This window comes from Gracilinanus agilis, chromosome X (assembly GCF_016433145.1).
Source record: "Gracilinanus agilis isolate LMUSP501 chromosome X, AgileGrace, whole genome shotgun sequence".
Classification (NCBI taxonomy): domain Eukaryota; kingdom Metazoa; phylum Chordata; class Mammalia; order Didelphimorphia; family Didelphidae; genus Gracilinanus; species Gracilinanus agilis.
Genome location: NC_058136.1, coordinates 66,134,104 through 66,147,140, shown reverse-complemented (window position 1 = coordinate 66,147,140; position 13,037 = coordinate 66,134,104). Strand labels below are relative to the sequence as shown.

At 43.2% G+C, this 13,037-nt stretch overlaps 1 protein-coding gene across 1 annotated transcript; it reads left to right on the top strand.

Moving 5' to 3' along the window:
* Positions 1–1,565: 1,565 nt before the first annotated feature.
* On the top strand, positions 1,566–12,575 carry VSIG1 (V-set and immunoglobulin domain containing 1). The gene is made up of 5 exons (XM_044682721.1): positions 1,566–1,677; positions 6,339–6,494; positions 8,561–8,680; positions 9,135–9,267; positions 12,013–12,575. Exons 1-5 carry the CDS (start codon positions 1,581–1,583, stop codon positions 12,152–12,154), a joined length of 648 nt encoding a protein of 215 aa, XP_044538656.1. The 5' UTR covers positions 1,566–1,580; the 3' UTR covers positions 12,155–12,575.
* The last annotated feature ends 462 nt before the right edge of the window (positions 12,576–13,037 follow it).

Here is a 13,037-nt window from a genome sequence, read left to right as displayed (position 1 = left end):
AGGGAAACTTGAGAAAGTGTGTGATGGTTGTGTTCAAGCAGGCCCAAGGACCTCTTTTAGAATCCAGGTTAGATAGATCTGTTCTCGTTTACCCCAGAGGGGAGACTAAGGAGTGATGGGGAGAAAGTGACAAAGAGACAACAGAGCCAGGAGATTTCACCAAAAGTAGAATGGGGGAGACCTGGGGAGGCAAGATGTAACCTCTCATTAGAAGTCTTTAAACAGAAGCTGAATGTTAGCTTGTTGACGTAATGGGAGTGCACTGGCTTATGGGCACAGACCTTGGAACGTACCTATATCACCTGCCTGATTCTGGTCCAAGAGACCACAGAGAAGGCTGGGGGTGAGCCCACTCTTGGCCGTGATGATGCAAGGGTTTGCAATGGGAGACGACCCAGAGTTTTCTAATTGACTCCTGAATTTGGAAGACCTCATGATTCGGGGGATTCTGAACCCAAACTCAATGGATTGCCAAAATGAGTGACCCACAGTTTGGTCATTTTCTCTTTCTCAACTGTGAGCTGCTTTCAAGAAGAATGTCAAGGGAGGGGGAGAAGAGCAGCTGCCCTGTAGGCCCTGCAGCTATTGCCACCATTCAGCTCCAACTACCAATGGGCTTCTCGATGGGACCTCTGGATTTCCCAATTTCATAAGGTTGTCTGGGTACTTCCATCTCTGAATGCTCATTTCCCTAAGATCAGGAAAGAACAAACAGAAAGAGACAGAGGGAGCCATGTGTGTAAAGCCACATGGGTCAAGTAGGAGAGAGCCAGGGTGCCAGTTGCCCTTCTCTCATTCAGCTCGCAGAAGCAGCTCAAAGTAGACCTGTCACCTCCAAGGGGAAAAAAAGAGAGTGGGACCAATTAGTCAGTCAATTAACTTTTTTTTAAACCCTTGTACTTCGGTGTATTGTCTCATAGGTGGAAGATTGGTAAGGGTGGGCAATGGGGGTCAAGTGACTTGCCCAGGGTCACACAGCTGGGAAGTGGCTGAGGCTGGGTTTGAACCTAGGACCTCCTGTCTCTAGGCCTGACTCTCACTCCACTGAGCTACCCAGCTGCCCCCAGTCAATTAACTTTTAAGAAATGCCTACTATGTAACAGCTGCTCTGCTAAGTGCTGGGGGATCTATGTGACCAAGGAGCACATTTTCCTTTTGTGTACTCACTGAGCTCTGGCTTATCAACTTCTAAGTCAGCAGCAGCTAGTGAAGGAACTCTTGGTTATCTCCCATTGAAAACCCCTGCATCATAATAATTGAAAGTAGGTTCAGCCCAAGGTTATTCTGCATGATTTTATGGATTGGAACCATACAGGGAATATCTGTGCTTGCTCTGGTCAGTCCAGTCTCATTCCACTAACAAGCCTGCAGAGAGGCTCCATCTGGTAGGAGGTTAGATCCCTCAGTTGACCTGTTGTGATCTGGAATATGCAAAGTTTCTTTTTATGCACCTATCTGTTATTTCTCTGTTGTCGCAGGTTTATTATTCTCAGGATGGACAAGCATCTGGCATTGGAAAGTATAAGGACCGGGTCACAGGGGCCTCTACCCCGGGAAATGCCTCCATCACGATCTCCAACATGCAACCTTCAGACAGTGGAGTTTATGTCTGTGATGTCACCAACCCTCTTGACTTTCAGGGAATTAACCAGGGACTTATTGTGGCCAACGTGTTAGGTACCATAAAGATTTTCTCTGTGTTTTTGTTCCAAGGGGAGCACTATTGGGTTGGAGGGACACCTTGAGGGAGGAGGGATACGTAGCCACAGGCTGAGATCTTGAATGCTGATGAAGCCAATGGGAGGGGTCAATAGAAGTTTCTTCCTTCTGCCTGTTTTCTTCTGGGTGACATAGGGAACCAACATAGCCCCAGGGGACAGTGAAGCTCCCAGTGAGTCAAATCAACAAACATTCATTAAGCACCTACTGTGTGTCAGGCTCTGAGGATACCATGAAGGGCCATACTAATTCCCCACCCTCAAGGAGCTTGTGATCTCATTGGGGCAAACAATAGGTAAACACAAGTTTAAAACAAGGTATAGAGAGATAAATTGGAGATAGATTCAGGGAGTCCTTCATGGAACCCAACTGTGGGAAAACACCCTGGCCTGGTAGATAAGAAACCCGCTAGTTCACTCTCTCTCTAACTGGCCATGTGCCCCCCGGGGCCAGTCCTGTGAGTTCTAATCCTTGTTGACAACCAAAACTGAATTTAGCACCTAGTTGGCAAGTATGATCTATTCAAATTAATGCTACCAGACTGTGGTGTTTGCACTCTCAAAGACTGACTGGCTACCAGGGAAATTCCCCACTGACTCCTGCCATATCTTCACAGAATGGTGTCTTAGTATCTCTTTCATCATAAGTAGTGTCCCAGAATTCAAGGTTTTTCCCTTACTCCCTGCCTAGGTGGGGCAGTGGATAGAGGACTGGGTCTGGAGTTAGGAAGACCTGAGTTCAAATCTGATATCGGGCCTTTACTAGCTCTGTGACTCTGGGCAAACCACTTCACCCTGTTCATCTCAGTATCCTTATCTGGAAAATGAGTGGGAGAAGGAAAGGGCGTACTACTTTGCCAGGAAAGCCCCAGATGGGGTCACAAGGAGTTGGACACCACTGAATAGCAATAACAAAGAATATGTAAAGGGCCAGCTGGGTGGCTCAGTGGATGGAGAGCCAGGCCCAGAGACAGGAGGTCCTGGGTTCAAATGTGGCCTCTGATACTTCCTAGCTGTGTGATCCTGGGCAAGTCACTTAACCCCCATTGCCTAGCCCTTGCTGCTCTTCTGCCTTAGAACCACACATGGTATGTTGATTTTAAAATGGAAGTTAAGGGTTAAAAAAATAAAGACTATATAGACTTTCAGCAAATTTTATTTGTAATGGGGAGAAGCTAGAAACCTTCTCAATAAGAGTAGTAGTGAAACAAGGATGCCCATTATCATCAGTATTATTTAACATAGTATTAGAAATGCTAGCAATAGCAATAAGAGAAGAAAAAGAAACTGAAGGAATCAGAATGAGCAAATAGGTAATAAAACTATCTCTTTTGCAGATGATATGATGGTATAAGGGGAAATTCCTAGAAATTCAACTAAAATGAGTTGAAACTATCAATAATTTTAGTAAAGTAGCAGTACATAAAATAAATCCACATAAGTCATCAGCATTTTTATATATTACTGACAAAGCCCTGAAAGAAGAGATAGAAAATGATATATTTAAAATAACCACAGAATAAAATATCTGGGTGTATGCCCACCAAAACAAACCCAGGAACTGCATGAACATAATTATAAAACACTTTTTACACAAACAAAGTTAGCTCTAACAATTGGAGTAATATTAATTGCTCATGGATGGGCAGAACCAATATAGTTAAGATGATAGTCCTACCTTATTCGATGCCATCCCAATCAGATTACAACCTCCCCAAATTTATTGAGCTAAAAACATTCTTTTAGAAGAACAAAAGATCAAGAATAGCAAAAGAATTAATGAAAAAAATTTAAAGGAAGGAAGTCTAGTAGTATCAGATTTTAAACATTGTTAAAAAGCAGTAATTATCAAAACTATCCAGTACAAGCTAAAAAATAGAAAGGTAGATCAGTAGAACAGAACACACACACACCAAACTGTAGTAAAAGATCATAGTAACCTTGTATTTGACAAAAACATAGATCCAGGCTGTTGGGTTAAGAAATCTCTATTTGTTAAAAATTGCCGGGACAACTGGAAAGTAGTTTGGCAGAAACTAGGTATAGACTAATATCTTACACCATTAACTAAGATGAGATCAAAACATTCTAGACTTAAAAGGAGATGTCATAAGCAATTTAGAACAGGGAAAATATTACCTATCAGATTTATGGACAGGAGAGAAATGTATCGGTAAACAAGATATGGAGAGCATTATGAGACGTAAAATGGATCGTTTTGAGTGCATTAAATTGAAAAGGTTTTGTACAAAATAAAACAAATGTTGACAAGATTAGAAAGAAAGCAGAAAACCGGGAGGAAATTTTCATAGACAATCTCTCAGATAGAGGTCTTAGATCCAAAATATAGAGAGAATGTTGTCAAATTTCTGGCAATAAGAGCCATCCTCCAATTGATAAAATGGGCAAAAGATATGAACTGACAATTTTCAGATGAAGAAATCAAAGCCATATATAGGTGCATGAAAGAATGCTCTAAGTCACTACCAATTAGATGAAATGCAAACCAAGACAATTCTATACCCATTAGATCGGCTAAAACAACAAAAGGGCAAAATGACAAATGTTAGAGGGGGATGTGGAAAGGTGGGAACACTAATACATTGTTGGTGGAACTGTGAACTGATCCAACCATTCTGGAGAACAACTTGGAATGACACCCAGAGAGCTATAAAACTGTGTATATCCTTAGACCCAGCAATAGTATTTCTGAAGGAGATGAGAAAAAGGGAAAGAACCTATACATCCAAAATATTTATAGCAGCTCTCTTTTGTGGTGGCAGAGAACTGGAAATCAAGGGGATGCCCATCAATTGGGGGATGGCTGGACAAATTGTGGTATATGATTTTTTTTAAAAACCCTCACCTTCCATCTTGGAGTCAATACTGTGTATTGGCTCCAAGGCAGAAGATTGGTAAGGGTAGGCAATGGGGGTCAAGTGACTTGCCCAGGATCACACAGCTAGGAAGTGTCTGAGGTCAGATTTGAACCTAGGACCTCCCGTCTCTAGGCCTGACTCTCCATCCGCTTAGCTACCCAGCTGCCCCCTGTGGTATATGATTTTGATGGAATAATAGTATTCCTTAAGAAACGATGAACAAATTAACTTTTTTAAGTTGGAAAGAAGTACATGAGATAATGAAGAGTGAAACAAGGAGGACTAAATGAACATTATATAACAGCTACAGATTTGCTATTTGAAGAATAACTTGTGAATGTTCACGTCCAGAGAATGAACCGAGAAATGAAAACAAGAAAGAGCTAATCTATATATTTTGCGGGACGCTGCCTTCTTTGGTGTGGGGAAGGGAGGGAGAGGTTGAATTAAAAAAAATACATAAACAAAAAAAAGTTTTTAAATAAATAAAATAAATGCTTCCACTAAGGGGAGGGGGGTGGGAACATAGAGGAAAAGTTTGTTACTTATAAGAAGAAGACCTGGGCCAACATGTCTTTGGCCTAGCCATTTCTAGTGCAATCCAGGCTATGGTCTTGCCTAGTTCTCAAGACCTTCTGACTTGACCTTCTCAGCAAAAGGTCCTTTTTCATTTTTTGCTTCTAAACCGTTTGGGGCCGCTTGCTTCTATTCATCTCTTCCTTGGCTCAGGGCTCAGGTCAGTCCCTTCCACTGTTTTGTTTGGACGCCTTCATCTTTTCCATTGGTCTTTCCAACTTCTCTCACTCCCTTTGGGCTCCAACCCACACATGTACACCATTCTAGCGGCAGCTCTTACAAATTACCCTGAGGCTTGGCGAGGCCTCCAGCTAGAACACTGAAGGGAGGCTGGGGAGGCCCTGCTTGTAGTCTTGCTGCAACAGAACGTAGGCAGCCCTGCTGATCGGGGTCTAGAAGAGGCAAATGTAGTTGGATAGAACAAGTACTGGCTTTGGAATCGGAGACTTGGCTCAAATCTCGCCTTGAACTCTGACCTGTGTGACCACCTCCACGCGATCACAACTCTCAGAATATCCTCTGTAAGATGGAGATGGCACCTGCTGGGTGAGGGTTTTTGTGTGGAAAGTGTTTCGTAACCTTTTAAAGCCTCGTAGTCAGTTAGTGAACAAGCATTTATTAAGCATTTACTATATACCTGTTGTTGTTTAGTCGTTTTTAGTTATGTCTGACTCTTGGTGACTCCATTTGGGGTTTTCTTGGTAAAGATATTGGAGTGGTTTGCCATTTCCTTCTCCGGTTCATTTTATGGGGGAGGAAACTGAGGCAGACAGGGTGAAGTGACTTGATCAAGGTCACGCAGCTAGGAAGTGTCAAGAAGATGACGGCCATCAAATATCGTGATTCTGATTTTCTTACAAAAAGTTTGCTCCTAAAACATTATCTCTATTTCCTTAAGTTTAACAGTTTCGTTGATGCCATATAACATAGAAGGTCTTGGTTATAAATCCGTGGGCAGCTGGAGTAGAGAGTTAGCAGCTGAACCTCAAGGGAGCCCTTCATTACCCAAAGCAGCGTACTGTCATTGGGTGGGACCTTACAGAAATTGCCAGGGGAGTTTTGGGAAACATCAGAGAAGTGCATTTTGGGAAATGGGTAAGGGAAGACGATTGCTACAGACTTCTAACCTCCTGGCCGACTTTTCTTCTCTTTTACCTTCTTCCAGTAAAACCGTCAAAGCCGTATTGTAGCATCAGAGGGACCCCGGAAGCAGATCACGCCATCTCCCTTTCCTGCTTCTCTGCTGAAGGGGCACCACCCCCTAAGTACCAGTGGTTTAAACTGGAGGAAGATACCCTCAAACCTGTGACTGAACAATACAGTGAGTAGTGTTTGAACCTACAACTCAGGGTGTGGGATAGGCGGCATCATGTGACCACTCTCTCCAGAATGGAGAGATACTTCATTGACGCCCGTGCTTTTGAGGCACTTTTTAAAGATGGGCTTGGAAGGACCATCCGAGAAGCTTTAGCTTTTGTTGCTACTGAGCTGCCATCTTGGCTCCGCCCCTAGAAAGACTTCCTTGGATCTCAGTCTATCCTTGTTTGTAGGCCCAAAGAAGAAGTTGAAACATAGGCTAAGGTGCCTTGCGTGTCTTGCTTCCTCTCTCTGCACCCCTACCCCGTCCCTGGAGATCCACTTGTTTCTAGTCTAGTTTAGGGCCAGGTTGCCTTGAGGACGGGCCCAATTTATAGTATCAATGAAGGGTCTATCTAGACTTGAGACATTCTCGATCTTGGAGGCTGGGTGCTGAGACAAAGATGTGAGTCTAGAAATCCAATGGCATACTTAGAACATCAGCAATAATGCTAACCCTCATCATGGCCGAAGCCTCATCTCCAATGCTAGCCCAGATATCTACACTGCCCTGCAAGATGCTCTACCCCTTACTATAACACTAGCTCTAATGACCACCTGAGAATCTAGTTCTAAACTGAGTATGAACCCAAACTAGCCCTCCTCCTAAGCCTAACTCATTGAAACGCACGTCCTAGACTTTTGCATGGCCCAAAAGTCAGAGTGCAGTTTTAAGCTTTATTTTTTTAATTTTTATTTAGAATATTTTCCCCTAGTTACATGTTTCACGTTCTTTCCCTCTCCCCAAACCATCCCTCCCCAACCCTCCTTAGTCGACACAGAATTCCACTGGGCTTTACAGTTTTAAGCTTTATTAAGCTTAAATTTTATTTCTCTTAAGCACAGAAATAAAGCAAGAGATCCCAGAGAGGAATAGGGCACCTATTTTGGGGTTCCTTACAAGTCCCTTTGGTAGAATTGACCCAATCTTAAGTTGCACTAAGAGTTTGGGGACACCCTGAATATTTGGAATGGACTTTCTTGTGTATGTGTTTTTTCCTCCCAGTAGAAGGTATGCTCCTTGAGGGCAGGGACAGTTTTATCTTAGTTGTTGTATCTCCAGCACTGGCACAGTGACTGGCATACAACAGATACTTGAAAAACTCTCACCTTCTCTCTTAGAATCGATACTAAGTATCAATTCCAAAGAAGAAGAGTGGTGAGGGCCAGGCCATTGTAGCTAAGCCACTTGCCCAGGGTCACACAGCTAGGAAGTGTCTGACACCATATTTGAACCCAGAACCTGGTGTCTCCAGACCTGGCTCTCTATTCACTGAGCTACCCAGCTGCCCTACACAGTAGATATTTAATAAACGTTCAATAAATGAGTTGAGTTTCAAAGGCCTAGAATGGTGTTGGTGAACCTTTTAGAGATTGTGTGCCCAAAATGCACCTTCAAGCTGCCTGTAAGCTCCCTGTATTACCCCCAGAGAGTGGAGGGAGGAAGTGCTCACACTGGACTGCTGGTCAGAGGGGCGGGGCATGTGAACATTGTCCCCAGGCACGGTGGAGAGGGGGAGGGGAGCAGCTCCTTCTGGCACACTGTGGCACACATGCCACGTCTTCACCAACATGGGCCTAGCAGTGGCATTGGAGCTGGGCTTTTAAGGATGAGCAAGAATTAGACCAAGGGAGGTAAGGAGGACCATACCACAATTCACCATACCTTCATTTTTTTAACCCCTTGCCTTGTGTCTTAGAATTAATATTGAGGACAGCTTTCCAAGCAGAAGGCAATCAGTCACACAGCAAGGAAGTGTCTGAGGTCAGATCTGAACCCAGGACTTCCCATCTCTAGCCTGACTCTCTATCCATTAGCTGCCCCACACCATACATTCATAATAGGTCCAGACACCACCACCCACACCCAATTGACTGTAAACTTCTCAAGAGCAGAGACTATTTCTTGTCTCTGCTTGGCATACAGTAGGCACATGATAACGTCTGCGGAGTTAAACCTTATTGAAGCATTGATATTTATTCCTATATGTAGATTTGTTATTTTAAAAGCACCTTTCCTGTTTTTGACAGATCCAGCTACTGGGCTTTTGGTTATTGGCAATCTGACCACCTTTGAAAAAGGCCACTACCAGTGTATTGCTAGCAACAGCCTTGGTAACAGCTCTTGTGAGATTGATCTCACCACAGGACGTGAGTTGATTGTTGTATCCTTACTTGTGACCTTTGGTGTGTGTCAGGGTTATCTGAGCCAATGGATTCTTAAGGAACTCCAAATGGACACCTGGCTCCTCTCTGATTTCTTTGTCTGAAAACTGTTCCTATCCTTTGACCATTTATCGATTGGGGAATGGCTTCTGTTTTTATAGATTTGCCTCATTTCCCCATTATATAATTGAGAAAAGAGGCCTTTGTCAGAGACGTTTGCTATAAAAGTTTCCCCCCAGCTTTTTGTTTCCCTTCTAATCTTGATTGTATTTGTTTCATTTGTACAAAACCCTTTTAAATTTAATGTGCTAAAAATTATCCATTTTATAATGTTCTCTGCCTCCTTTGGCTGTCAATTCTTCCTTTAGCTGAGCACTCTCTTGCCTGGAGATTCATGACATGAGTTGCACTATTGACAAGCGGAATTGTTTCCCCCTAGATTCAGAAGCAGGCATCATTGTTGGGGCACTCATCGGAGCCCTCCTGGCCGCCATCATCATTTGTTTGATCGTTTGGTTTTTCATGACGAAGTCCAAGTCCAAGAAAAGAAAAGCGATAACAAAGGAGATGCAGTGAGAATTTTTCTGTTGTTTCCTGACCGAGTTATTTCTTGTCTTGAAAAATAGTTTGATCTTTTTTTTTGTTACGTCATTGTTATTTCCCAATAACCTGCCCCACCAGCCTTTGTAAAACCAGGATCATACTGTGATACACAGGCCTGACTTCACACCTGTATTCATCGCCTCTTTACCAAGGGACGGAAGGCAAATTCCATCATCAGGAGTCAAGCTTGCCTGGAACTGCTCTGAGCTTTGTAACGTACTGTGTGGCTTGGCTACACGTCCTGTGGTCGTTGTTGACATTGTTTTCTTGGCTCCACTTTCTTCCTTCTGCATCAATTCATATAAATTTCTCTGAATTCTTCCCATTTATCATTTCTCGCAGCACATTCCATTAGATTCCTATGCCACAATTTGTCCAGCAAACCTATGATGGATGGGCATCCACTTTTCCCCCATTTTTTCCCCTACCACAAAAATTACTTCTCTGAATATTTTGTCATTAAGTGCAATATTGCTTTCCATCTTCGATCTCTTTAGGGATGTGTCTCTAATAGTAACATTGATGGATATAAATAGTTTGGTGACTTTTATCATATAATTCCAAACTATTTTCCAGAATGAAAGAACTAGCTCACAGCTCCCCCAACAATGCATTAAGAATTTAATAAGCACCTACTATGTGTCAGGCCCTGTGATAAATGCCAAGCTATTAGAGTGCCCATCTTCCCATAGTCCAGTGATTCCCAAAGTGGGCGCCACCGCCCCCTGGTGAGTGCTGCAGTGATCCAGGGCGGGCGGTGATGGCCACAGGTGCATTGATCTTTCCTATTCATTGCTATTAAAATTTTTTAAAAAATGAAATTCCAGGGGGCTAAGGAATATATTTTTTGGAAAGGGGGCAGGAGGCCAAAAAAGCTTGGGAACCACTGCCATAGTCCCTCCAACAATGACTATTCTATTTTTACTCTCCTTGTTCATTTGATAGGTGTGAGCTAAAACCTCAGAGTTATTTTAATTTTAATTTTTCAGTAGTAGTGATTTGGGACAAATTTCCATGTGTTGATAGTTTTTGTGTTTCTTCTTTTGAAAACTGTTTATGTCTGCTTACCATCTCTTTATTTGAGAATAACTTGTATTCATATTTTTATGTTAATTTTCTAAATGTAAGATAGCAGAGATATTTAGTGCGATGATTTTTCTCCAATCTATAGTTTCTCTTCTGTTTTTAGTAGATTGATTTCACTTATTCAGATGCTTTGTATAATCACATATCTATTTTGTTTGTTATGCCCTCCTCAAATCTCTTGTTTCATTAAGAATTATCTTGGGGCAGCTGGGTGGCTCAGTGGATTGAGAGCCAGACCTAGAGATGGGAGGTCCTGGGTTCAAATCTGGCCTCAGACACTTCCTAGCTCTGTGATCCTGGGCAAGTCACTTAACCCCCATTGCGTAGCCCTTGGTGCTCTTCTGCCTTAGAACCAAAGATCTGGGTTTAAAAAAAAAGAATCCTCTCCTAAATCATTATTAGGAAAAGTGCCTCCTTCCATTTTTCTCTAGTTTTCTTTAATGATGTGGCCTTTTACGTTAAGGTTGTTATCCAGTTAGAGCTTATTTTGGTATTTTGTATAAGATGACGGTTTGAACCGAATTTCTGCCAAACTACTTTCCAATTCGATTCGATTCAATTCAATTCAATAAATAGTAATGCTTATGATGCACCAGGCACCATTCTGAGTACTAAAATCTCCCAGCAGTTCTTGTCAAAGAAAGTCTTTCTCCTAGTAGTTAATGCTTGTGAATGTATCTAATACTAGGCTACCACATTTGACTGCTTCTGGGTTTTCCTTATCTAGTTGAACTAGCCTGCTTTTTGAGCTTGTAACAAATAGGGTTTTTTGGTTTGGTTTTGTTTTTTTTAAACCCTTAACTTCTGTGTATTGGCTCCTAGGTGGAAGAGTGGTAAGGGTGGGCAGTGAGGGTCAAGTGACTTGCCCAGGGTCACCCCGCTGGGAAGTGTCTGAGGCTGGATTTGAACCTGGGACCTCCCGTCTCTAGGCCTGACTCTCAATCCACTGAGCTACCCAGCTGCCCCGTAACAAATAGTTTTGATGTTTACTGCTCTATAATTGGAAATCTAGTAAATTCAATTATTATTATTATTCAACAAGCTTTATTAAGCATTTACTATGTGTCAGGCACTGGGTTAGGCACCAGCGATTCAAAGAAAAAGCTAAAATAGTCCCTGCCCTCAAGGAGCTTATATTTGAATAAAGGAGATAACGTGAATAAATCTGAGCAGACGAGATAAATGCAGAGTAGATGCCAGGTGGCTGCAGAGGAAGGCGCTAGAAGCTGGCGAGAGTAGGAAAGGCCCCCTAGGAAGGTGATACTGAGTTGGCTCTTCACAGAAGCCAGGGATTGGAGGAGTCAGAAGTTGGGAGGGTGAGAATTCCAGTCCTAAGAATTAACCAACGAAAGGGCACCAAGGCAGGAGATCCCCCACCCTCCCTTTCTCTTCACAAATATTCCCGGCACCTAGCACAGTGCCCGACACATAATCAATGCTAAATGCACATTTATTGGCTGGCTGAGATAGAAAATATGGTTTCCTTCCTCTTTGGATGTCTTTTTCACTTTGCTCAGTTCAGTTATGGGGCCCAACTGTGGCCTCATAGAGGATGTGCCTCAGTTTCCACATTCCTCACCCCTCTGGTGTTCATCTCATTCATATACTCTTCCCCACGTTTCTCACAGGCCTATGACGAAGACACTCCAAAGTTCGGAATACGAGTCAGTGCCGGCCCAGGAAACTGCCCCCCGAGAAGTGCCTCCAACACCCACAGAGCCTGAATTGTTGGCCCCCAACCATGAGGAGGCTGAAGGAGAGGAGAAATAAGCTGTGACTAAAGACACAGCTGCACTACAGCCAACCCACCGGTAGTGTTTGGAACCGAGTTGCCATGGAAACCCCCCATAACAAAGCCTGTGTGTGATTATAGCCTAGACATCCACATATTTCCTACTCTGAATCCCAGGCAAGAGGCTCAATTTAGCTACCCAAGAAATACAAGGGCTCCTGCACAATATGCTGGCAGTGTGCTATTTTGCTTAGTTATATTTTTCAAATGTGTAAAGGCAATTTGGTGGATGGAGAGATCCTTGGACCTGTGAGTTCAGAGACTCGGTTTCTAGTCCTTGTTCCGCCATCATCTCTACGTGTGACTACGAGCAAACCCCTTCCGTTCTCCAAATCTCAGTTCCCCCATCTGTACAACACGAGTGGGATTGGACCGGGTGACTCCCAAGGGCCTCACCAACTCTGCCATGCTATAATGTCCACAATAAATGATTAGTTGGCGATTTCTAGCTTAAAAGAAAATGTTTGGCAGAATTTGTGACTTGGATTGAACAATCTAATTTCTCTCCGATATTCCATGTGCAGGTTATAATGAAATAACGCCGTCCGGTCTAGTTCTGCTGCCACGTTCCTGTTATTACCCATCGATCACCGGGAAGGATTTCTAGCTTTTCGTCAGCAGTCAATCAGACTGAGTATTTCTTCTAAGGACAACTAGCTTAGGACAGATCCCAGAGAGAGAGAGAGAGAAAGAGAGAGAGAGAGAGAGAGAGAGAGAGACAGAGAGACAGAGAGACAGAGAGACAGAGACAGAGACAGAGACAGAGACAGAGAGAGACAGAGGAGGGGAGAGAAAGGGAGGGAGAGAGAGAGAAAGAGAGAGGAAGAGAGAGACAGAGAGACAGAGACAGAGAGACAGAGA

Bases quoted from the DNA above. Each gene is read 5' to 3' on its own strand.
- VSIG1 (XM_044682721.1), top strand. From the start codon at position 1,581: ATGCAACCTTCAGACAGTGGAGTTTATGTCTGTGATGTCACCAACCCT. The intron at 1,678-6,338 runs GTACCATAAAGA...ACCTTCTTCCAG, and splicing joins TATTGTGGCCAACGTGTTAG to TAAAACCGTCAAAGCCGTAT. The intron at 9,268-12,012 runs GTGAGAATTTTT...CGTTTCTCACAG, and splicing joins GCGATAACAAAGGAGATGCA to GCCTATGACGAAGACACTCC.